This window comes from Nyctereutes procyonoides, unplaced genomic scaffold (genome assembly GCF_905146905.1).
Source record: "Nyctereutes procyonoides isolate TBG_1078 unplaced genomic scaffold, NYPRO_anot_genome, whole genome shotgun sequence".
Lineage (NCBI taxonomy): Eukaryota > Metazoa > Chordata > Mammalia > Carnivora > Canidae > Nyctereutes > Nyctereutes procyonoides.
Window position 1 is genome coordinate 31639465 of NW_026575136.1, and position 26784 is coordinate 31666248.

The window sequence follows — 26784 nt, forward strand, 5'->3', positions numbered from 1 at the left end:
CCAAAAGGAGAAGACCTGGAGCAGAGCTGAAGCTGACCTGCATACAGGGGCAGGACCAAGAAGTAAATGTTTCTGTTCCAGAAATCTTCTGAGATGGCAGGCTGTTTCTTACCACAGCATGATGTAAGCGAAAGTTGAGTGCTGCAGAAAAATATAACAGAAAAATGCAAACCAAAGAAAGCTGGTGTCATGTAATGAGGTCTTTGAACTTAAAATATTTATTAGAAGTAGAATCTGAGAGTCCTTAGCCCTTAGGCACCTAACAAAATAGTCTCAGAATAGGAGCTGTGTGTTGATTACATTACAAGGGTGAAACTGACCCAATCCAGGAGGGAAATGATAAATCCAGCATGATGAGAGATTTTCGCCTTCATCTCATCATTCTGGAATGAGCTGTGGACTTGTGTTAGACCTCAAATAAAAATCAACTGAACTGTCCTATGGATAAGAGCATTATCTGGGACTGAGATGTAGGTGAAAATGTCTCATCATGCTGGGTGTGTCTCCAGGACTTCCTGGGCTAGATGTATGACCGGGAGACCCTTTGGCCTCAGTCACATCATCATCTCTACATTTGGGAAACTAGTAGTGACTAACCCACAGCATTAGAGGGATGCTTACATGAGTTTTTAATACGAGTGTTCCTAGGATAGTATCTGTCATGCAGTAAATATTTTATTATTTTTTTAGTTAATATTTTACAAATGACTATTATTTTCATGGTTGGAACGCTGACAACAGCTACTAGTGATTATTGCTATTAGGATGATAGCTCACACTCCTTCCACTGCAGAAAAGACACCATGGCCAAGAGTTGCCCTTTATTTACTAATTTTCCTGATCAGAATAAAGGAATCCCTCTGCCTCCTTGGCTTTGCTCCTTAGATGTCCCAGGAGCAACTCTCTGTGAATACAAATGGAAACAAATATTTTTCTGGTGTCTTTTCTTCAATATTCAAGAATACATCACAAGCTTCTTTAGAGAGACTCAAAACGCTTCACTTTTGCACACATAACTTTCTTTTCCTAATAAGAAAAAAAAATTATTGGCAACTGGGTTCCCAATAATTCATTCTTCTCAATATTCCTGATCTGGTGCTCATGGCAGCTACAAAAATAAGCCTGCCTGCGATCATTAAACACTACTTCTCAACTCACCGTGCATGGCAAAGACGAGTTCCCAAAGAGTTACAACATGGTCCTAACTCTTTTTCTTAGGGAAGATATTTTTTCTACAGTGAACATCTGAAAACACATTACAACTAAATATGCACAGTTTGAAAACTTTCTTCACTCTGCAAGAGAATAATGGAACCATATAAACATTCAATCGCTGAGCCTGCTTCTGCAGCCCCTGATCCCAGAGGTGAAAGGCAGCCGATCAGCCTGAGCTCCTGTTGCTGCACCTCCACTGCCTTGGCCCACACATACTCTCCGCTCTCTGATCTGTTCCTTCAGAGAAAAAGCCAGCTGGATCCCTGTCTTTCCTGTTCTATAAGGTGATTTACAAAAAAAAAAAGTCATCATTCTCCACATCTACATGCATGCGATCTTCTAAAGAGGCACAAAGCATTAACTGAAAAGTGTCCATAAGGAAGAGATAAAGTGACCAAGAACACATTAAAAAGGCTTCATGCTCTCATTTTACAAAAGAAGAAAATCACCTAATAATATATTAATGTGAGATGTATTTTTTGTAATTTTTAAAAATTATTTATTTATTTGAGAGAGAGAGTGTGTGTGTGTGAGAGAGCAGGGGAAGAGTGAGGGAGAATCTCAAGCAGACAACCTGCTCAGCGGAGAACCAATGTGGGGCTCGCTCTCACGACCCTGGGATCATGATCTGAGCCAAAACCAAGAGTTATATGCTCAGCCAACTGAGCCACCCGGGCGCCTCTCTTTGTGTTTTATTTACAAAGTAATTCCTTGAGAAATTGGACATTGCTCACATTTACCAATGGAATTTTGTCACAATTGGTCTGGGGTAAAGTCAAGGGCACTCTGCATGTGGGCTGGCAGTTCCTTAGATACCACAACTGGTGGAGGATCCTGACAGTGACCTTGCGCGTTGCTAGTGTTTTACAGCCAGGATGCATTTTGGAGTGTCTCAGAATGGCTAAAAAAGGACCTTAATCCTAGTGGATCTTTAATCTAAAGGAACATTTGATAAATGCTAGTTTTAAATATTGTTAGATGAGCGTTCAGAAACCTGGTGTATCCTTGTAAAACAATGATGATAGAACATTGGTGCTAGTATGTGGGTCAGTCGTGGCTCTGCAGGAAGGGACACCTCCATCTGGAGGCCACTTTGAACCCTCACACATGGTTTCTGTGTTTCTGAAGCAAACGCCGTGTCTAAATTGTTCATACTTGGGGACATAGACTTTGATCGATTGCTATCTTTTATATGAAGGGGAGTCCAATGGAAGTTCTCTTTGTACATTTATTTACATAGAAATTAACAAATGTAAAATTTCTGCTAACTTGTAAACTTTGACTCACATATAAATCTCAAAGGGGCTGACCATTTTCTCTCATTGTTTGTATTATGATGGTGTGTACTTTTGGGGGATATTGACCTTTTTTTGAGATTGATCTTAATGATTTCATGTTTTTCTCTCAAATGACACATTCATCCGGACTAAACTTTTATGAAGGATCGCTAGCCACCATAATCTAAATTGAGCAAATTTTGGAGTTATCACAGTGATCCCGAGAAGCAATACATTATTTTTCCTACTTATCATGGAGACATTAATCGATACCTGATATTTCTTATGTTTGAGTTATAAATTCAGCTGAGGACAAAGTTGATGCAGAAAGTACTAAGAGTTAAAATGGCACTTGAAAATTGATTCAGTCATATGGATAAGCACTTAATTAAGAGCAACAAAGAAGAAGCTTGTTGGCATCTCCTAAATAAGAAATGAAAGTTCAGAAATCCCAAGTAATTGCTCAGAAGCACATGCGGAAAATAGTGATGTCTCTTCCCATTACCCTCTGTAATAACAATTTAAGGTTACCTTATGTGCAGTTGTTGGGATGATAGCTCTAAAATTTAGCTCACTCTTAGCAGAGAATATCAGAATGTCTGTGATTAATGATCATCTAGTTAATTTTTCCTTTCTAAAAAATGCTTATGAAAATTTAAGTTTAATTTACTGAATTAATTTTTAAGTGAATGCAAGCAGAGATACAATATAAAGGAAAAATTGAAAGCTTACATGAGATATGTGACATGGGCTGTTACCAATCACTCCTCATTATAAATACACATTACAGGCTTTTTTTTTTTTTTTTTTTACTTCTCTGCCCAAATCAGAAATCTGAATTATACTCACTCGGAGAAGGTGCACTTTTGAACTTGGAACAGAAATAGTAATCAAAAGAGGAACAGCAAACCTATTCTCCACCTTAGCTCTTGTAAATAAACACAGAATTAAATCTCATCATAAGTATTTTACCTCAGAATTCTAGGAGCTTATTGTCCTCTCTCTGTCTTTCCTCTCTTATTTCTCCCATGGTTCTGTCTTGAGATTCTCACATTTTAATGAGCATATACATTTATCTTAGATATTAGAAAGCTTGCTCCTATTGTAATATACTGCTTTATCTGCCACCATTTCTTATCAAGAGGTCTCTTTGCTTGAAAATATTTTTCTCCTACCCAAACTATAATATTCTCCAAATTCTAGGCTCTTTCCTTCTTGTTTATTTGGGTTCTTAATGTCTTTGTTGTGAGATGGATATTGCCTTTGAATGAATAGAAAATAGTTGAACAGAGTTTCACATTGATCCATATTAGTCAAACTAAATTTTGCATGAGTGTGCAGCAGTAGAGTTCCAATGAAACTTTCTATAATCAGTTTGAAAACCTGTACTTTAGAGAAAAATTATTGTGATCCATGAATAAGCAAAATGGTAATTATTTGAAGATTAATCTCTTGTGCCAGACCTATGCAACACTGTCCTATGCCAACTCTACACTGATCTAACAGTCATACTAAACTTATTGGTACAAAACTGATCTTCAAGTTAAAAATAGTTGCTTTCAGGGAAATTCTTACTAAAGATAAATGGATTTAAGTAGTAGGATGGAGCATCCTTCAAGGTGATATCTTCATCTTAGCACCAAAGCCAGTGAAGAAAACCAAAGGATGCTTTTTTCTTTAAGAAACAAAGCCATTCAGAAGTGATTTCATGCTATCTCCTTGAAACAGTGTTTTGATTCTAAAGGCCCTTAGATGATACTGCAGTCATTAACAACAACAGGGAAACAGAGGTGAAAGCCATCTTCTACTGGAAGATTCAACAAGACAACGCCTTATCCTTAGGGACATAGTTAAGAATCTGGATGGATTGGCCGATTCCTTTGGTCCCAGGGAAATGGCTACTAAATCTTGCTGTGCTCTGAAGTGATTTCATATTCATCCCATCCTGCAAGTTCTGCAAGAAAGTCTATGACTTCTACGGGTTATTTTAAGATCCCACAAAAGAAGTTAGAAATCACAGGTCAGTTAAGCACAGAAAGTCTTTAAGGACAAAAAATCCAGCCTAAAATCCACCTGAAATAGGAAAATGGGTCCCAGTGATAGATAATAATCAAATGGTCCACATATTATCCTCAGGTTGTTTAAGATGGCAAAAATACATTGTGGATCAGTGCTAATAGGAAAATACTTTAACTTGAGAAATTTTGGAGATGTAGAATTCTAAAAAGAATTGGGGGATTTTGCTGCCCTTTTCCCCAGGAACAGTAATATGTTTTGTATTGACCACAGTGGAGCTTTTAATAAAATCATACCTTAATATTAGACAATATTTCCCTAACAATTTTGTCTGATAAATGTCATTTATTTTTATATATAATCTCCTAAAACTTCTTAGTAATGTAAGACCTCATTTAGTCATCTTTGTATGCTATATTTTAAATCCTTTTAAGTAAGAATTTTTTTTTCTGATAAAAATGTGGTAAAACAAAACAAAACAAAAGTATGGAGCCAGAAATAGTACAGAGTCTTATTCTGGGGTTTAGTATTTTCTCTATCAGTGTCACCCTCAGTAATACCTGGTCCTACTGCCCTTTTCTGCCCCTGAACCAAATCATGGTTCCTTACTCACTTTCTGGTCTTAAAATCCAAACCTATCAGACTTAGGCACAGATCCAGTTATTTTTTTCCTTCTCCCTCTCTGAAGCCTCAGGAGAGATGAGAACATAATTGTTCTACAGTCTTCTCACCCTGTCAAATTCTGGCTTCACCATTGTGTTGAGTCCAGAGAAAGAGGGTAGAGGAAAACGTGCCAACACCTCTTTCGTCAGCTGGCGTGGCTGCCATTTTGTCTTGAATGCCCATAGTGTCTGTGTGGCAGGTTCTCTTCACTTGGGAATTGTGAGGTTTTGGGAATCCTGAAGATAGGCTCCTCAGTGTACAGACCCTGGTGTGAGTGCAGATGGGCTTCAGCAACCCAGCCTACCCTCTGCTTTACTGATTCCTGCCTGGCATGTGCCACCTTAATCTATTCCGAACTTTCTTTTGCTGGCGTCTCTTCTCCAGCCCTCAGCCAGCAGACAGCCCTCTTGGGCATCTTCAGGGACCACTTGGGAAACACTAAGTTATTTCATGTCTGCCATCCAGTGCAGGAGAATGCAGGCCTCCCAACAGTGCTAACTGGGGATCTCTTTCCAGCTTCCCTTTACCCCTCATCAAATTGGTAATAATGCAAAAAAGCAAATGTACTGCATAAGCAGATTTCCGATCTGCGATTTCTTATGCATCCTCAAAGATGCATCCAGTCCCTAGGGAGAAGTTCTCTTACACCCCTCCCCCATATACATACATACACTAGAGGTGCACAAAAACACCCTCTCCTTTACTTGAGAGATGGAGAGGTAGAAATTGCCATAGTTCTCTCCTGGGCAGCCAAATCTGTGCTCAGATCATTTTTTGCTTATTATTTTTCACTCAGCACATACATGGGAAGGGATTGCAGCAAGGGAAGGAAAGTGGCCTGTTCTCATACTTATAATTTTAGGCACTGTGTGAATGCGTATGGCAGCTCTCTTTAGAATGTTTTTAGAATGTGGAATATTTAGTTGTTTTCAGGTAGTAGCTTTAGCTGGATCCAAACATAAGAGGACCTATCCTATTCAACTATATTAAAGTTTAATAATATTTTTTTCCTGTAATATATGAAAATTACTTCCAACTTCGATCATTTCAGAAGCCATTAATTTAAAGGGTAATTCATCAACAAATATGTTTTCCAATAAATTATTATGTAATGTTTGGATCAGGTCACAAAAGTGATATAAAATAAAGATTGAAATTTTAAATCTGTGCATCACAAAGTTTATTAATTAACTTCAGGATATACTGTTTAAAATTCTTGTAGTTTTTTTTAAAGCTTTTATTTATTTATTTGAGAGAGAAAGCACACACCAGTAAGAGGGAGGAGCAGAGGGAAAGGAATAAGCAGACTCCCTGCTGAGAAAGGAGCCTGACCTCCCCCCCAACCTCCCACCCCACCCCTCAGCCTTGGGCTGGATCCCAGGACCCTGAGATCATGACCTGAGCTGAACACAGACGCTTAACTAACTGAGCCACCCAGGCACCCCTCTTACAGTGCTGTTTTTGATTACAGCTAATTAGTTGGGCTCTTTCATGATTTCTGTATTTTGTTTTTGAATATTTACTACTAAAGAATTTTTCACACCTATTTAAGTACTTTCCTGTGACTAATACATTATCTTTATTCCCAATGAATGTAAAATTAATTTCAATATAATATTTATTATATGTTATCTTTTTGATACAGGCTTTTGGGTTTTTTTTGTTTTTTTTTTTAAAATTTTTATTTATTTATGATAGTCACATAGAATGAGAGAGAGAGAGGCAGAGACACAGGCAGAGGGAGAAGCAGGCTCCATGCACCGGGAGCCCGACGTGGGATTCGATCCCGGGTCTCCAGGATCGCGCCCTCGGCCAAAGGCAGGCGCCAAACCGCTGCACCACCCAGGGATCCTGATACAGGCTTTTGAAAAGCTATCTTTACATGCTGCACAATACTTATGATCATATGAATAGTACATATAAATCTTAATGATCGTCTTGCTGCAAATTATCAGAATAATTACCACTTTTATGTTCCTCATTAATTATTTGAATTTTATTTGAATTTCAACATGAGTGGTCCTCTTGCTTTCTTCTTTTATGAATGTAAGATTAGAATGAAATAAGAATTCCAGTTTATGTCATGGTGAAAACTACTAACATGTTCTTTTTAGAGATATGCAAAGGTACTCACCACATTCATCTCATCCCTAATGGCAGACAATGCTTGTCCTAAGTGCTCTCGGTGGCTCAAATTGTGTGTATTTAGAAGAAACATTATGGAAAATATTTTATTCTTTTCTAAAAAGATATTTTACTTTTTTACAGAAAGAGAGTGTATAGGGAGGGGCAGAGAGAGAGGGAGAGAGAGTGGAAGAGAAGCAGACTCCCAGTTGAGTGCAGGGCCCCACATGGGGCTTGATGTCAGACCCGAGATCATGACCTGAGTGGAAATCAAGAGTCAGACACTTAACTGACTGATCCACCTAAATGCCCCCAGAAATATTTTACTCTAATTTGCTTAACAACTAACTCCAAAGGGAGAACATGTCATTTTACCATACACCTAAAAGAAGCTTACCAAATAGCACAAAGGAATCCCACCACCCGTGCTTCTGGTTACCAAATATCCACTGAGTTTTCTTCCTGAACACAAACTGCATTCACTCCTCTTCAAAGGACAATTATGGTGCTTCCATTCCTTCCCAACATCCAGTTGGATGCACAGTTGTCCCTACAGCAGGACCAGACATGGCTCTTTATGGAAGAAACCTATGGCCCCATACCAGTGCATACTATGGCATGAGTCAGGGTGAACACTGGTGTAGAGGCCCCCTGCTATGTGGATGGGGTCTTTTACTTGATTGGTACCAGTGTTTCTCCCTGAGGGGAGTCACCAGTACGTTGTAACCTGGAAACCTATGATCTCACTTCCTGGGAGTGATTTCTAACTGATTTCTAACTCTTTTTAAAAGCATAGCAGATTTTTCATTTTTTTTTTATTTTACTTAGTTCCATGTGCCAATATGTCTGCATTTCTTTTCGGGAAATGTTTCCCTTGAATTCTAGGCCTTGTGCTGTTTCCCGTTCAGACCTTGAGCAGTCGGGTTTGGTTGGAGAACCAGCCTCTTGATATCTTCTCCCAAAACCATTTCTCCAAATGAACAGATGCACTGGGCATCAAACTCTTGGCTGGACCTTTACTCCAAGGAATTTTCAGCTTTTCACAGGTTTCAAGAAATAATATGTAACTCAGTCATATCATTTTAATTTTTATTGGAGTTGACTTGGAGTTGAGAAGCAATTGCCTTTTCAACCTGGAAAGGCTCCAACTTTTTGGATATGGTCTGTTTCTTTTTAGTCATTTTATGTGCAAATTGACCAATTCATTTCCTTAATACCTTGCCAAATGCAGCTACAGCCACTAACACTTACTGTCAATATTCTATTTCCAACCCCTCTCCATGCTTCACTGAATTTTCTAATGCCACCACCAAGTTATTGCAGGTGGTATTTTAGCCATATAGTTTTCTACTGCATGATGGATCAGCATCTTTCCCATGTTCCTTGATAGTTTCCTTATCCCTTGCTGACTGACCACCAGGACAATGAGACAATTTAATTTTCTTTTGTGATAAGCATCACCTCACTTTTATTTCATCCTTCATTTTTTTTTAATTAAGAAACACTAGGTATGTAGCCATAACAATTCCCAAATCTCAGTGTCATCACCCATCAAACTTTTTTTCACTTATCCCATGGGTCTGTAGAATGGCTGTGTTAATCATGGACATCAGGAATCTAGACTTACACAAGCGCTGTTTTGTTACTTGCTTTTATATCACTGCATCAGTGGGAAGAGAATAAAAAGAATTGTGCACCTAGCTCTTACAACTTCCATGCAGAAGTATCACAAAAAATTTCTACTTTCCGTATACCACTAAATTCTTGATCTCATGTCTCCTTCCAGCTACCGTGCCATCTATCTCCTTTTTTTTTTAAGATTTTATTTATTTATTCATGAGAGACACAGAGACAGAGAGAGAGAGAGAGGCAGAGATATAGGCAGAGGGAGAAGCAGGCTCCATGCAGGTAGCCTGATGTGGGTCTCGATCCCAGGACTCCAGGAACATGCCCTGGGCTGAAGGCAGACGCTTAACTGCTGAGCCACCCAGGCATCCCTATCACTCTTCTTCCTTTTATAAAACACACACCAAAACCTTGCAAATAGAGTTCTATATTCACCCATGTTCTGATTGCAATTCATGAGTCCTCTCTCCTATTTTTCCTTGCACATAGTCCAAGTGTTGGACTTTTGTTTCAATCAGTCTAACAAAAACTCTCCTTACTAAGGTAATTAGTGCCCTCCATATCGATAAATCTTGTAGGCAGTTTTTAAACCTCATTTGACTTGAGGAATTACCAAAAAAAGAAGAAAGTAAGCTCTTCTAGAAACAGAGCAGAATGGTGGTTGCTAGGAGTTGGGGAGTGGGAGAAATGAGAAGTCGGTAAAAAGGTACAAACTTTTCAGCTGCAAGATGAGGGAGTTCTGAAGATCTACCGTACAACATGGTGACTATAGTTGATGATACCACATTGTATATTTGAAATCCACTAATGGAGTAGAACTTCAGTATTCTCATACACACAAGATGAAGCATATTAAGTAAAGACTATGGCTACATTAATTACTTTGATTGAGGGGATCCTCTCACAACGTATACACATATCAAAAGATCGCATTGCACACTTTGTATATATTACAATTTTATTTGTCAGTTGTACTTCAGTGAAACTGACAAAAAACAAGACCATAAACAGCCCTTGGCTTCTTGAAACACTTTTGGTTCTTGCTTCCAGTATGTAATATACTTTCTTGTTTCCTCATCCTCAAGTGTCTGGTACTCTACGCCTCCTTTCGTCCTCTTATCCCAGATCTCTAATTGTGGGACAGCCAAGGTCTTAGTCCCTAAATGTCTTCTTTTTTCGGTCTGTGCAAACTAGTTGGTGGCCTCACATGGACACATGGCTTTAAGTAAAACCTACATTCTGTTCTCCCCACATTGATACATCCAATCTGAAGCTCCATTCCGAATGCCAGGGTCATCTATCCAACTGCCCACTCATCTGTCTGCTTCTATATCTAACAGGCATCTAAAATTTATTTCTAAAATTGAGCTCTTATTTTCTTCCAACTGTGCCTCTCCCACGGCCTTCACTGTGTTATTAGAATACAGCTCCATTCTCCCCAATGCACAGGAAAACAAATACTGTGTTCATCTTTAACTTCTGGCTTTTTCTCACACACTCCAACTGTTGCAAACTTGCAAACATCATAGGTTCTCTTGAGTAAATTCCAAATCTACACGGTTATCCCCTCCATGCCCACTTTCCTACAGTGGTTCAAGCCGCCATTATTCCTTTGCTTGTTATCCATGGCCACTGCTTCTCTCTCACTCTTTTTACCTCTTTTTTTCTTAAAGATTAATTAATTAATTAATTAATTACTTATTCATTCATGAGAGATGCACACACAGAGAGCCAGAGACATAGGCAGAGGGAGAAGCAAGCTCCATGCAGGGAAGCCGATGCAGAACTCAATCCCATACCTCTTTCTTTTTAAAAATTTTTTTTAATTTTTATTTATTTATGATAGTCACACACAGAGAGAGAGAGGCAGAGACATAGGCAGAGGGAGAAGCAGCCTCCATGCACCGGGAGCCCGATGTGGGATTCGATCCTGGGTCTGTAGGACCGCGCCCTGGGCCAAAGGCAGGCGCCCAACCACTGCGCCACCCAGGGTTCCCCCATACCTCTTTCTTTATGATAGTCATATTTTCTTTCTTCGATCAACACCTCTTAAATTCTTCTTTGAGCCTATTTTGCCTTAAGCACTTTGCAATTTGTTTTTCACTTCTGAGTGATTTTTGTCCTTTCTTCTACTTCTTTTCTAGGTTCATTCTACTCTTTGTTTTTCCTATTTTTTATTCACTTCCATTCTTAGTTTTTGAGTTTCTAATTCAAGCTGATTTTTTACATCCACAGATGTTTGTTTGAATATGTTCAATCCTTTTTGGAGTGTACACTTAGAGTTTTCTTCTGCATCATGTTACTATTTGCGAGGAACGGGTGAGGTGAGAGGTGGTTTTCTTACAGTGATTTGAACTTGTGTGAATTCTCCTGTCTTGAGTGTCTGCAATAGTTCTCCATGGACTTATTCCCTTTGCTGGTTCTCATGATTGGGTGTTTTTAACAGTCCTAGTTTAATTCAACCCTTTTCTGTTAATGTAACAACGTCCAGGAGTGTTTCAAGGATTTTGTTTGCTCTGGTGATGGAGGAGGAAGTGTGAGTTCTCTGATATTGTGGCAATTTTTTGTCTGATAAGACCCTACATTTTCTACTTCTTTTTCTGTTTACTACTCAGTTGCTGCAGGGTTCTTCTTCTCTCCTTTTGCCTTGATTCGCCCTCAGACGTGTGAAGGCTGTCTTTGAAAATGATTCTGGCCCCTCTCAACCCACTGTGTGCCTTTAAATCACATATCCCTTCCGAATGGCATTTGGTCCCTTACCTCACACACCCCTTCCATCCCTGCCCTATAGGTTATGTTCCCATCTAGCCCGTCCTCTGTTAGTGTCTGTAGACCCACAGTGGATTTCATCTTTCTGGCAGTGGTTCCAACTCTCTCTCAGACCCTCCTCTATTTGCCCTGCTGTTTTTCTCACTTAGCTTTTGTAGAATCTGTGTTCCCTGTCTTGAGACTTCTTTACTCCAATTGTGATAATTAGGAAGTCCTTAGTTTCTTCAACTTCAAGATTTCATCAAATTGTGTTCTGTTTATTTGTGTGTATTTCTAATTTTTTATGGATCAAATCCCATTAAATTAATATGCTTGCTTGGAGGTTTTCCTAGAGAGAAGAACAGACTGTTTGGCTTTTGTCTTGGTTTTGGTCTTCAGTGGCTAACACAACAAATCACACATGGCAGATTTCAACAATACAAATGTACTCACATTTTTGAAGAACAGACGTGCAACACCACCCTACAAAAAGTAAGGTGTCAGCAAGGCTGTGTTCCTTCCTAGAAATTCTGGGGATGCAGACACTTTTAGGCTCATTGGGATTATTGGCCAAGTTCAATTCCATATTCAGTATGAGCTAGTGCCAAATGCTTTTATAATAGATTTGGCTGTGTAGATAGAAAGTTTTTAGATCCTTATATGATTTTAGACTATAGTCTTAAAAAAAACCACAGCACTGGCAACATTTTCATATTCCAGCACACAGCTTTTCTCTTTCTTGTCTTCCTCACCACTCCCAAGCTCCACGTGATTGTTACATGGAAAGAAATTGCTTTTAGGCCTTCTGAGAACATCACTAAGATGAAATCTCTTGACAGCATCTCTTCTTCAAAAAGTTCCCTGCTTGGTAATTGTTCTTGTGAGAAGCTTAAAATGTGTGCGTCAAATATTCTGTTGGTATCTATTAAGAATTGCACAGATCGGAAAGTATTCCATCCTGATGCTGACTTTCCATCACAGAAATGCACTTATTCTCAAGCTGGGCTTCAGTGTTGTCGCAAAGGATTGTTTTTAATCTTGCTCCCTTGTACTGTGTAGTTTACTGTTTCCAGCATTGCAACACACACACACAAACACACACACACACACACACACACAGTAAACCATCATTTTTGGACTATTTGTAAGTGTTGATTCGTGTCCTTCCTTATTTTCTCTGAATTGTTTTAAGCCCTTGTGTTATTTGCTAACCTCCACATTAAAGCATTTTGCAACAAATTCCTGCCTGCCAGGCTAAAGAGCAGCACATTCGATGATTCTGTCATCTGCTGCTATTTGTCATTTGTTACTTTGAAGGATAGACAGGACAATTTTCTCTTTGGCCATATCTGAAAGCCTAATCTTACTCCTCCAAATCACAAAAGGAGAAGAATAGCAGAATAAAGTGTGCTATTCTGGATTCAAAAATTTGATGTATCAAACTGCTATGAAGGAAAGGAAAAGGAGTTATGATTGTGCGCATGAAAGATGGAATAAGGGATCCCTGGGTGGTGCAGCGGTTTGGCGCCTGCCTTTGGCCCAGGGCGTGATCCTGGAGACTCGGGATCGAATCCCACGTCGGGCTCCCGGTGCACAGAGCCTGCTTCTCCCTCTGCCTGTGTCTCTGCCTCTCTCTCTCTCTCTCTGTGTGTGTGACTATCATAAATAAATAAAAATTTTAAAAAAAAGGAAATTAAAAAAAAAAAGAAAGATGGAATAAACTTAGGTAATAATTCATTTCCCTGAGCTGACCTTTTACTAAGACTCCATTCCCTTATCTAAAAATTTGATCAAGTGTTTATCACATATAGAATCAGAGGGATTTACATAAGACTGTCATCCTGCCATAAATACGACTAATAAGGTAAGTGAAACATACAGCTTAAGAAAATCAGAAACATTTTGAGTGGGAGATACTTCAGAATTACTGAAGTTCAGTAGAGAACCATATTTGCTATTTCTCCCTTCCCTGCCTAATCAAAGATGTGTTTTGTCTAGATAAGCCAGCTGTGAATAACAAACTTAAAATATTCACTTAAATGGTCATGAATAGAGACTTCAAAACAACCACCAAGTGACTACTGCCCAAATTATCTGCATTTGGTTCTAGAACTTGTCTTAAATTTCTGGCAATTAACTGCAAATCCCATCTGTTTACTTATTCCACATTTATTGATTAGTTTCCGTATTGGGGTGCCGTGCTGGGATCTATGAGCGACAGAATCAATGTATGTCACACTCCAATATCTTAAATATGTTGATAAGAAGGCAGAACGATAACTCATGAAACGTAGAGGGTATGTGAGAAGTATATGCGGAGCGCTGTGGAAATATAAAGGAAAGGTGTGCAATCTAAAAATGGGTCTGAGGAGCTCAACCAAAGGATTATTGGGTGTGAGCAAATATGGAAGGGGCAAAACAGGGCACTTCAAAGGAATAAATGCGCTTGCTACTCAGAAAAGAAAACTAAAAGTTCTTCAGTGTTGAAACTGATCAGTTCTACTGATCTGACTTCAATGAATCAAGCTCCTTCCTGTGACCTCAAAACAGAAACCTATTTGCTGAAACACGTCCTTAGGTTTTAACTGGTTTCTTGTCTTCTAATACAGAAAAAAATAAGAGAAAAAGAAAGTTCATAAAATATCAACAAGGCCAGTTAAGTAACAAGCAGGTACTAATTTTCAAGAATGAAAGTCATCATCAAAACATCATATATTTTAACAGCTCTATAAATTTCCCATAATGATACAAGAGATTTTTGTGTTCTTAAAGCAGGATTCTGCAGAAGGAGACATTTTTCTTCATTTCCCAGCGAAGCGTGTGTTTAAAAAGACTTTAACAAATATGAAAACAATATTATCACCAAATCATAGCAAATCTGCACAGGAGATAAGAATTGGATATAATACTTAAGGATTACTGGTTTTGGTGAAGACATGAGGATTATTTTACCTACATTATCCCAAGATTATTAACAAAAGCTAGACCTCGTGAGGACTAAGTGCAATAATCATTATTTCCACACAAAACTAGCCCTGCATCTTTCAATAAATTGACATGAAAGTGATTTGGTGCTATTTTAAAGTTTTATTTTAGCTAGTACTTTATGCTTTGGGTGGATAGCCTATTTTCTGTACATGTGATGAAATTTTTTTCGCTTTTTTCAAATATAGTCTATTTTGGATCATTTAACTTTGATGTCATTATCCTAAGGCCTAAATTTAGTGAAAGTAATAAAGCTCGAATTTAATCATTTATTCAGCAGGCATTAATTAAAGATCTGCTACGGAAAGACCTCCTCTGATTCAAAGGGATACAGCTCTTCTCTCCCCAGAATTCTGCAAAGGAGGGAGGGAAAGACACTCAGGGAGAAGCCATTCACCTTCACTGAATTTCTATTTTTCACTTTCCCTGATCTTTTTCCCTACAATCAATAAACCCATTCGTCTCAAAATTCACTCATTTAGCTCAATCTCCTTTCTCCATTTGACTGGTTATCGCCAAACATCTTCCATATTTTTCTTTTGGGAGTTACCAAATTTCTTCATTCAACAAATTTCATACATAATGGAAACATTATTTCTGTGTCATTTCTAGGGAAAAACCTACTTACCTGAATTAAAAATTTGAGCATAGCTGCAAGCTACCCGAAAAAGACATCTTAATGAAAAAGCACATCCATCACAAAGAGAAAATGTAGGAAGCATCATAGAACATTTTTATGCCTGTATTCCTCCTTAAAGAAATTTAATTATTATTTTTTAATTTACTTGAAAGAGAGAGAAAGAGTGAGCATGCAGATGGGGGAGAGAGAGAGAGACAAGCAGACTCCTCACTGAGTGCAGAAACCTACAGGGAGCTAGATCTCAGGATCCCAAGATCAGGCCCTGAACCAAAATCAAGAGTCCGATGTTACACCCACTGAGCCATGCAGGCACCCCTCAAGAAATTTAATTATTTACGCATATATGTAGGTAGAAATTTGAAAGATAAAATGAAAGACGAAAGGCACCAAGTCTGTGGGAAAATAAACATTTTAAAATGCAGTGGGCTAGATGATTGCATTTGTCTTTAATCTCCTCTGCTCTGCAAAAATAAAATAAAGTAAAAGATGGAAGGTAATTCAGTGAAAACACTAAATAATGATGGAACAAAATAAATTAACACGCCATAAAAAATTAAAGGACCTCAATACATAGAATTTTCCAAAGAAAGAACAAATAAAAAGCATGGGTCTAATTATTTGAAAGGTGACTATCAAAAAAAGGTCTAAAAAAAAAAACAAAGCATTGTATAATACTTAAGTAAATTCAGCTTATCTACAGCAAAACTGTTAGATCAGGTATGCAGACTACAGAGCTTAATACTCTTGAGATAAAGGCTTGGGGCTGATCTTATTGAACTAAATGGTACAACAGCCCCCCTTTTCCATGTGGCAGGGGACATTCCAAGACACCAGTGGATGCCTGAAACCAGGGGTAGAACCCAGCCTTGTTAGACTGTATTTTCTCCTACACACACACACTCCTGATAAAGTTTTACTCACAGATTAGCACAATAAGAGATCAACAGCAATAACCAATAATAAACTAGAACAATGATAATGTTCCATAATGAAAGTTATGTGGATGTGGTCTGTCTCGAGCTTGGGCTGTACCCACCGCGCCTTGTGAGGATGTGAGGAGATGAAATGCCCGTGGTGAGAGGAAGGGAGGTGAGTGATGTGCACATTGTGACGTGGTGGTAGGCTCCTGGGGCAGACAGAGGACGATCATCTGCTCCCAGCCATGTCTGGGTAACTGAGCCCGTGGACCTGGGGGCACCCCTGAACTGCAGAACCTGAAGAGAAGGGGCACGATGCTGCCTGCATGAACTCAGGGCTGTCCCTAGCTGCTCACAAGATCCCCAGAGACGCCTTTCCATCTTGGCCCCTGGCCACCATCCCCACACAGACACATTCACACACACCCACACAGACCCCCCACACACACACACACTGACACACACCCTCATGCATTCTCACGGGCAGGCACAAACCCTCACTCATACATTGACACACATTCACACTCACACACTGTCACAAACGCACGCACACACTGAAACGCACACACTCGTGCACACTGTCGCAGACTCACGGGCACACACACATTCAGATACACACTCACAAATACCCTCACGCTAGCTAACACACATTCACACATATACTGCTGCACGCATACACACACACACACACACACACACACACACACACACTGGCCCACACACTCACATGCACACATGCCCTCCCTTCTTTCCCGGCCCTGATCACATTTCTTCCACGTTGCTCAGCCTTTGCCACACCTCCCAGTTCCGATGGGTCAAGCCAGCAGCCCTGCAGGGTACCACATCCTAAACTCACCCCCCCCCCAGCCCCACTAAACTAACCTACAGACAACAGAAACTGGTTTTCATATAACCTTCTAGCACACAACAGTACCTCACAGTGAGTCTGCAGTACATTTTTGTTAGAAAGAAATGAACTTTTGCTGATTCCTGAATTAGAAGAACATCTCCCTCCCTCTGTCCCTCCGTTCTTCTGTCTCTCCCTCCCTCCCCCCTATTTTTCTGTTTCTGAAATTGTTTACAGTTGTCTTTAATGTGACTATATGTATCCTATGTTTATTGCTTCCTCTGTTTCTAGTCCTCTGTACTACTGCACTATTAAAATGCTGAAATACTGCGATTCTTAGGATTTGATCCAAAAGACATCTTTAGCTGCCTGTGCAAGCTCAGGAACCCCTGTCATCTCTGCTGGGAGACCTCCCTGGTTCTTACAGAAATGCCCCCATTGAGTCTTGCCCCAGAGGATGAGCTCCAGCTTCATAGAAGCCCTTTTACCGTAGGGTTGTTTTCTTTGTCTTACTGAATCCCAGGACAAAAGAATTAATAGAAATGAGTGACATATTGCTTTAACCACTGGGCACGCACTGATTTAACATTTAGAGAGAACGCTGGCACAAAAGTGTTTGTCATATTTAACATTTTTATTTTTATCCCAAAGAGCATCCTAGGTATTCTCAGCTCCATCTATGGAGTACCAGAAATACTATCAGGTAGAGACATGCAGATGAGACGTTCATTGCATGTGATTTTACTGATGAATTGTGGAGTCCTGAAAAATAGTCAAGATATGAAAATATAAAGAGGAAAAATATAGTCCTATTGTCTGCCTTAACAGAAATGTCAAGGATTTCTAAAGATGTGGCATGGAAATTGGCTTAAGATTTTGATTTGGGGACGTCTGGGTGGCTCAGTTGTTGAGTGTCTGCCTTTGACTCAAGTTGTGACCCCGGGATCTGGGATCAAGTCCCGCATTGGGCTCCCTGCATTGAGCCTGCTTCTCCCTCTGCCTGTGTCTCTGTGTCTCTCGTGAATAAATAAATAAAATCTTTTTTAAAAGATTTTGATTTGTTGTTAGAAAAGCTTTCAAAATTTTTATAAGTCTTATAAATCAAAACTCCTCTATCTGATGAAAATGATTTTCAATACATGCTGCTGCTCCTGTAAAATTCTTTTCAGGAAGGCTGGCCTTTCCTCACTAGAAAGGATTCCTCATGGAAAGCTGTGAGCCTCAGCCCATGCCTCTTTTGTATATGATTGGCCTTGTGATTGAAAAGGATTATTGTCTAGATTTCCGAGAAAGGCCTCAGCAGCCAGACCCAGGCTCTGATTCCACCTGAGCAAAAGGCCAGGCTCACATGAGAATCTACTTCCTCCCTAACCTAGGTCGATGATGCATCTAGAACTACTGAGAGGATGGCCCCTGATACGTGCAAACTGTACCTTATGTAAAGAAACACCTTTCATGCCTAGAGCATGGGAACTATTATTTTCATTAGAATAGTACCCTGTGGAGGACCACATGCTCTTTTTCTTCATTTTCTAACAGTATTTTATGGTCTTGACAAAACTAAAAATAAATGACAAATTTGGCTTGACATCTCATTGATCAAACCTATTTTTGAAGCAAAGGCAATGTGACTAAGCACAGGAAGAACCATTACCCAGGTTTGATGGTGTTGACCATTGAGCAGAGCAGTTGGTATTCAAATCCCTAGAGTCAAGAAAACCTGTCACAGATAACTTTTTTATGGGGAGCTTAAAATGCCAAGGCAAAGGTTGGAATGTCATCCACGGAGCGCAACAAGAGATTTGAAGGAAATCTATATTAAACTGTTCTAGTACAGATTTATGCCACATGGAAAAGTCAGAAATTTCTCTGGGCAGGTGTCAGTGGAAAGTTCTCATCCAATTTCTGTGCAACAGTTTTAGGGCCTGGCCCAAACCCTTTTTCAGATTCTTCGTATTTGTAATATCTACAAGAGCTGGGCTGCAGTTCTTTCCTGGTGCTGACCAGTGATAGGGGACCCAAGGGTGACACTGCTTATCCACCTCACCCACATGGGCTAACATAAGAATCAAATTCACTTACATTTCAGAAAGTGTTAGATACTACAAGATTCTGTGTAGGTGTAAGATGTTCTGAAGTTTCAAGCAAAGAATAAACTTGCGAATATAAAAGAAGTTGGAAGATAACCAAAATCTTAGATAATTAGAGTTTTCTAAAAGAGAAAGTTACTTTGAATATCCTCTCCGAATTTTTTTTCAAAGTAAGGATGAACCATTTTTGATGTTTACAGAAGAAAAGCTATCACGTTCTTGTGCCAATCTTTGATACGTTGCAGGTAAGAATGAAGGATCAGGTTTTCAACCCACACAAATCTAAGTCACATTAGGAAAGGTTTCACTCATTTATTTTAGTCTGACATTTTTCAAGTATTTGTTTATATATTTTTATTTTCTATTTAATTAATTTTTCTAAAAATAATAAATTTTCTAAAGACAATATCTAAAATTTAAAAACCTATATTTTAGTATGATATGATATAATTAGTATTTAATATTTTAATATCTAAATATTATAATATAACTAATATATAAAATAATAATTTTTCTAAGTACTTGCCCTCTAAAAATTAAATCAATCCAAAATATACTGGATGGGAAACAACATTCTCAGACTATTATTTATAAATAAGATAAAGTACATTGGTGTAACTTGAAATCACTTTAAAATATAATTTTATAATGTCAGCCCATGGGAAATAATTGTGGGGATTTTTTTCATTTCTTGAATATAGGTTTGTTATTTGTTGTTGTTGTTCTCTTAAGGTTAAGATTTTTTTTTAACTCTTACCACCTACCTTGAAAGAAGGTTCAGGAAGTGATCTTCCTCTGGCATATCTGCACAGCACTGCCTAACTTGGATGGTGTGTGTTCGTTTCCAGAGCTGGAGGCTGAGGAGTGGTGCAAGCACCTCTGCATGGAGTGTCTGGGGACCCGGCTGAACGACATCAGCCTTGGTGAGCCTGATCTTCTGGCCGCAGGAGTACAGCGAGAACAAAATGGTGAGTGGAAGTTGCCTTCTGTTACATAAAGTGCACTAAGAGTTGTAGAACTTTGAGACCAGAAAGGGCCGTAGGAATGTTTCAGACCAATCATTTTGAAAAGAAAGTAAACTGATCAGTAACTGTGAAGAAGCTTTCCCCAGGTTGCATCGCAACTGGGAGAAAATACAAAGGTACAATGCAGGTGTCCTGACTTCTGGCACTGTGACATTGCAGTATATCTAAATAAATTACTAAATAAGGTAACTCAATATATATTAAGTTTTGAATGTAGATTTCTACATTTTCTTCTTTGAGAGTTGCTGTAGAATTAGAATCTTTTTTTTTAAATTTTTATTTATTTATGATAGTTACACACACACACAGAGAGAGAGAGAGAGAGAGGCAGAGACACAGGCAGAGGGAGAAGCAAGCTCCATGCACTGGGACCCGACGTGGGATTCGATCCTGGGTATCCAGGATGTGCCCTGGGCCAAAGGCAGGCGCTAAACCGCTGCGCCACCCAGGGATCCCATAGAATTAGAATCTTAATCCACAAATTGGTCTGTCCTGTTACTTGTAAATAGATTTTTAGGGACTTTGGCTAATATTAGGTCTTAGCTCAGGCTGCTGGAACAAAGTACCCTAGACTGCGTGGCTTCAACAACAGGAATTACTTTCTTACAATTCTGGAGGCTAGAAACCCAAGATTAAGGGTCGGTTTCCAGTGAGGATCCTCCTTTTGACTTGCAGACAGCCATCTTCTCACTGTGTCCCCACATGGCTGAAAGAGAGAGAGAGAGAGAGAAAGAAAGCTTTCTTATGTCTCTTCTTGTAAGGGCACTAATCCCATTATTGGGGGGTCCACCCTCATAACCTCATCTAAACTTAATTACTCCCAGAGATTCCATCTCTTAAATACTGTCACCTTAGAGGTTAGAGCTTCAAATGAATTTTAGGAAGGCACAGTTCAGTCCATAGCATACTATAAGTATGCAACGATGAAATATCAGGGTATAATAAAATTGAGGCTTATGTGATATACATTGTTGACTTACTATATACTGTTCTCTAGCATAAGAGGCATTTCTGAAAATCTGCATGGTCTTGACTAGCATCTCTAAATCATGAAATCAGAGCGATGTGATGAGCTCCTTTTTCTTCATTTTTAAAAATAATTATAAACATCACTAGATGACCTAATCGTGTGAAAATAGAAACTTTTCAATGTTGCAAATTTTTGATGGCTAGTGTTTTTGAAAAGGTTGAGAGACATCAGTGAAGCTTGACACTAATTATTAAAAAGAGATTCTGGAATTATCTGTGGCTTATAAATCAGACAACACAGTTTGTAAAAGTGCACCAGGATAGCACTTGGGGATCATGATCTTGTTATGACTAATAATGTGCTAATAACTTATCACAGTCTTTGTGGCCCATTAAACCATTTAAAAAAAGCATTATTTTTTTGCTTGTTGCTACCTGGAAAAAAAAAAACAAGTTTTCCCTGTTAATTGGCTACAAACACATGTGAGCACGGCACTTTCGTTATGCTGGCAGTTTTCAGAAAGTCACAGAGGCATTTCTCTAGCTCGTCTTCCAGCTTCCATTTCATATTCCATACTTGCCCATACTCTCTGGAATTTATTTCAGCTCTCTGATCTGTTTCCTAAGAGCTGTGCCACATGCAGGACATCCACAATCGTGCTGCTCAAAGCATGCTGCTCATCCACCGTTTAAGAAGGAAAGAAACTCTTACCGATAAACATTCGTCAAGTACCACATCAAGGAAATAGGAAGAAAGGGAATAAATCAGGCCTGTGGGTGGGAACATCATTGTGTGACTCATTTAGTGTGAACTATATGCTTTTAAAGATTTGGGGTTGTATATGGTTTCCAACAGGACCAATAGATAGTGTACTTCTCTGGTTTATTATGAGTGTATTTTTAATTTCATAATAATGTCAGAATAATTTGCTGAGATATATAGCAGGAGCAGACATGGCCTGCCAAGGCAACTTTTCTGGATGGTCTGAATGCGTGCTACACCCCTTACTTAGCTCAGAAAAGTGACTAACTCTCTTCTGATTTTAGTTTTCTGCTGAGTGAAAATTAACTCATGATGGTTTAGGAGGTGATGCAAAATAAAGACTAACCCTCATGCTTAATTCAGTTAAAAAAAAGGCATAAGTATTTTTAAGTACAAGTGAAAATGAACAAATTCAAAATAATTCCTGTGTATACAAGAGATCTGAAATTATAATAACATTCAATGCCATAAATGGCTTTCTTAGCTTTATTTTGTTTAATAGTCCTAACTTCATACAAAGGGATATATGTGCTTTTTAAAAATAAATTTTAGAAAGTTATGAACAGTGATTTAGTTGGAGAAGGTAGTGTTTGGTTCTCTTAAGCGACCCCCTAAAAGTACATGGTATCCTATAAGGAGATCAGCAAACTTAAGCACACAGATACACTAATGATCGCTAAGACTTTTAGACACTGAACATGTTTAGTGTTCAGCATTAAAAGGAAACTTTGTAGATGGAAGGATCTCCTTTCCCTAGAAATCACCTTTCACATGGGAGTATTTATCTTCGGGTCCCAATGCCATAGGCATGGCCATCGCTCCAGGCTCTTCAGGTCTGTGTACACTTCCTTTAAAATGCCTCGAGTCAAATAAATAAATAAATAAATAAATAAATAAATAAATAAATAAATAAATAAATAAAATAAAATAAAATGCCTCGAGTCCAGGTAATAACACCTTTTCTTTCTTCTTGGCCCACTGGGCTTGCTGAAACTTTTAAAAATAGTCACTCATAGTATAGGAGAACATGAAAAGCATAAATCTTGTCAGAATATTAAGATTATAGGTTTTACTATTGTTAGCTCAAAAATTTCAGTATTTACGTATATATCTACATCCTTGCTGCCTGAGAGAGAAACACACACAGATGGACACAATTTGTTACTTGCATACCTTGATTTTCTCACTTGCTAATCAACGAACTTCCCCTATAAATATGATAATTCCATTTTAGGATCCCTCCTGAAATAAATATCAGTATTTCTCATGGTGAAGACGAAGAATGCTCTTCGGCCAACTTCAGTCTGAGCTCTGGGGGCCCTATGATTGCTTTAGGGACTCATCTATTCCTAAAGACAGTACTCCTGTTCATTTTACTATGGGGTGGGAAAGTATTTATTGTTGTGGCTAGCTAATTAAAGTCTTTCAAAATAATATTGTCCTTTAAAGGTGTCTTTTCTTGTCTTTCGATCACTATTCCAGATTCTTCAGGCATAACACTTCCTAAACAGAATCCTTCACTTCCAAATACATGTTTGAAGTCATTAATATGTACAGATTTGAAAGATTTGTCATTACAGATTCAGTTTTTTTCCTTAAGGCATTTTAATATTAAATTATATAATATATTCTTCATCAGAAACATTATGTTACTATTTTATCCATGATGTTCTTGGATTTAATCTGAAATTTCTCTTAAGAGATAAGATAGGTTTGCCAGCAGAACTGATGTCAGAAATTACATCATTGTGGCTTGTGGTAATCTTGTGGTATCCTATCATCAAGGAAGGACTCACTACTCACACTTGACCACAGCATTTTTTTTTTTTTGACATTCAGAATTGCTTCTTCTCCTCTAATATTTTTCTGGCTCTTCACGCCACTTGGTCTTATTTACTCTGAGACTAGCTAAGAAATAAACATTTGTGCAAATAATTTTTAAAGGTGTAATGTGTGTTGCTGAGATAAAAGTGGTTATCGATTAAATTCTTCGCTATAATCATCTTTATCTAGAGCTGTCAGCTGCTTTCGTATTGACCCAGAACCCACATGGTTTAGGGGAAAGTAAACACACACAAGTGCACACACACACACACAAACTTATTCTTAGACTTTAAATAACACTGCCACAATAAAGTGCATATTAGGTCAAATTGAACTTTAAATTCTTTTTTTAAAAGATTTTATTTATCTATTTGAGAGAGAGATAGAGAGAGAGCTTGAGCATGAGGGGAGGGACAGGAAAGAAGCAGACTCCCCACTAAGCAGGGAGCCTGACAGGAGGCTTGATCCCAGGATCCCAAGAACATGACCTGAGCCAAAAACAGGTACTTAACTGACTGAGCCACCCAGATGCCTCTTAACTTTAAATTCTTACAACTTCTAGAATCTTCACATCTTTCTGTAATATTTAAGATAGCCTACACTGACGTTAGAATGTACAGTGTTACAATAATGGTCCTTTATAAAGGATTCACTCTACATAATAGCAATTTTAGAAAACAAATATCACATGTCAATCAGTAATAGCAGAAGTAAGCATCATAACCAAGAAGGAACTCACCTGTAGGGAATACCTGCAGTTGCTGTTAGAAGTGGACTCCGAGGGTAGTCCAGTTTGCTGTTGATGCAAGAGATCACCATTTGGAACAAAATGGAATAGTAACCTCACACTTTGCCATACGGTTAATGCAGAGTCAGATCTGAAGGTTTGATTTTATCTAGGAACTGGTGTCCCTGTTTATGAAAGGACTAGAACTGGTACAGATTTTTACTGTTAGCCTAAGAATGTGTATACCTTCCTCCAGAACCAATGCTCCACAGTATTCCAGTGTTTTTCTCTAAATTGTTTACCTGGGTTGCCATAGTAACCATGCTTTTTACATTCCACTCAGACACTCTTGTATGTCATTCACTGATTCAGTATTCACCCATCAAACATTTTGAGGTTATGATATGCAAGAACTAAGCTGAAGAAATGTAGAATTCTATAAAACATGGTCATTACTTTTAAGAAGCTCATGGAGTAGTGAGGGAGATAAACCTTGTAAACAAGGTGCATAGATCATTGTGTCTTAACATAATGCTATGCTGCGCTACTTGACACACAAAATCTCAATAGCACAGACCTGGAAGTGTATCTTTATTATTCATGCACAGACGGGTTGGCCAGGATTCTGCTGACTCAGGCTGGGGGCTGCTGAGATTCAGCCCCAAGCTGCATGTGGTTGGTATCCATGTCTTTTCCGTGATGTCTTTTATCCTCCTTACACTAATGGCTACCCAAGGCATGTTCTCAAAACAAAAAGCAGTAGTCCAAGCAAGCAAGCCCAAACTTGCAACACAAAATAAGCCTCTGCATGTGTCATGCCCACAGATACTCCATTGGCCAAAGCAAACCCTATGGCCAAACCCAAAGTCAGGAGACCAGCGGGACTCTCCACCGGTGAGGCCGTGACATGAATTAGAACTTATTTTCTACTATGAAGAGGAAATGAAGAATTGAGGAAAAAATTATGTAATCTACCATCTGAAGTATAATAAGCGCATGCTAAAATAAAAACAAAAGGAAAATGCTGTGGTATAGGTATGATCAATTCTAAACAGAACAGACTACTTTCTTCTTTTTTAAAATTATTTTTTATTCCTCCAAACAAGCCTTTTCAATCAGGCAAGTCTGGAATCCTTAATGCCCATCAATCGTTAAAGCCAGTATTTGCAGGACCTTACTCATGTGGAAAATGACCAACTAATGACAAAACAAGAACAACAGTAACAATAAGTGTCTCCCTACTTTAAGGTTCTTTTCCCCAATTTTTCAGAAATGACCTAGGGTAAATCATACTCATATACACATACTCTAATACACATTCTTTATAACCAGTAATGAAAAGTTTTCCAAGTGTATTTCTTTGTCCATAGAATAACCCTGAGCAAAACCAAGTTTTGCATGGGGAAAAGAACCTACTTATGCCTGTGTTTGAATTTCTAAAATGCCATACACATACTCTAGTATTTCCCAAAGTTAGTTCCAGGAAATTCTACTACTACCACCACTCCTACTACTACATGCTCTTGGAAATGAGTTTATCGTGGAGTGAATTACTATTATATACCAATGTTGTGGGCTCAATGGTCCCTTCCCCAAAATAAGATATTTTGAAGTCCTAGCCCTCAATGCTTCAGAATATGACCTTATTGGGAATAGGGTCTTTACAAAGATAGCCGAGTTTAAATGAAGTCATTAGAATGGACCCTAATCCAATATGACCTACAGTATATCCTTATGAAAAGGGGAAATTTGAACACACAGACAGACGTGCACAGTGGGAAGAGGATATAAAGACACGTGATAAGAAGATGGTCATGTGACTGCAGTAACACATCCAGAAGCCAAGGAAGGTCAAAGATTGCCAGAAAACACCTGGAGCTAGAAGAAGCTAGATGGATTCTCCTCCTAGAGCATTCAGAGAGGTCATGGCCCAGCCAACACCTTAATTTCAGATTTTTAGCCTCTAGAACTATGTGATCTTAAATTTATGGGGCTTTTTAAAAAGATTTATTATTTATTTATTTATTTATTTATTTATTTATTTATTTATTTATGAGAATGAGAGCCTGAGCACAAGCAGGGGGTGGGCCAGAAGGACAGGGAGAAGCAGACTCTCCACTGAGCAGGGAGCCCAGCATGAGGCTCAATCCCAGGACCATGGGATCATGACCTGAGCTGAAGGCAGATGCTTAACCAACCAACTGAGCCACTCTGACACCCCAAGTTTATGTTGTTTTAAGCCACCTAGTTTCTGGTACTTTGTTACAGCAGATCTAGGAAACTAATACCAATTCTGTATCATGGTCACAACATGTCTTAACAGAGTAA

At 38.7% G+C, this 26784-nt stretch overlaps 1 protein-coding gene across 1 annotated transcript in view; it reads left to right on the forward strand.

The window, feature by feature from the left end:
* Positions 1-26784, forward strand: part of LOC129495611 (docking protein 6) — a 363401-nt gene that overhangs the window by 185783 nt on the left and 150834 nt on the right. Inside the window, exon 4 of the mRNA XM_055303284.1 lies at positions 19997-20116. Coding sequence (XP_055159259.1) covers positions 19997-20116 — 120 coding nt within the window. The remainder of the gene's footprint in view (positions 1-19996; positions 20117-26784) is intronic.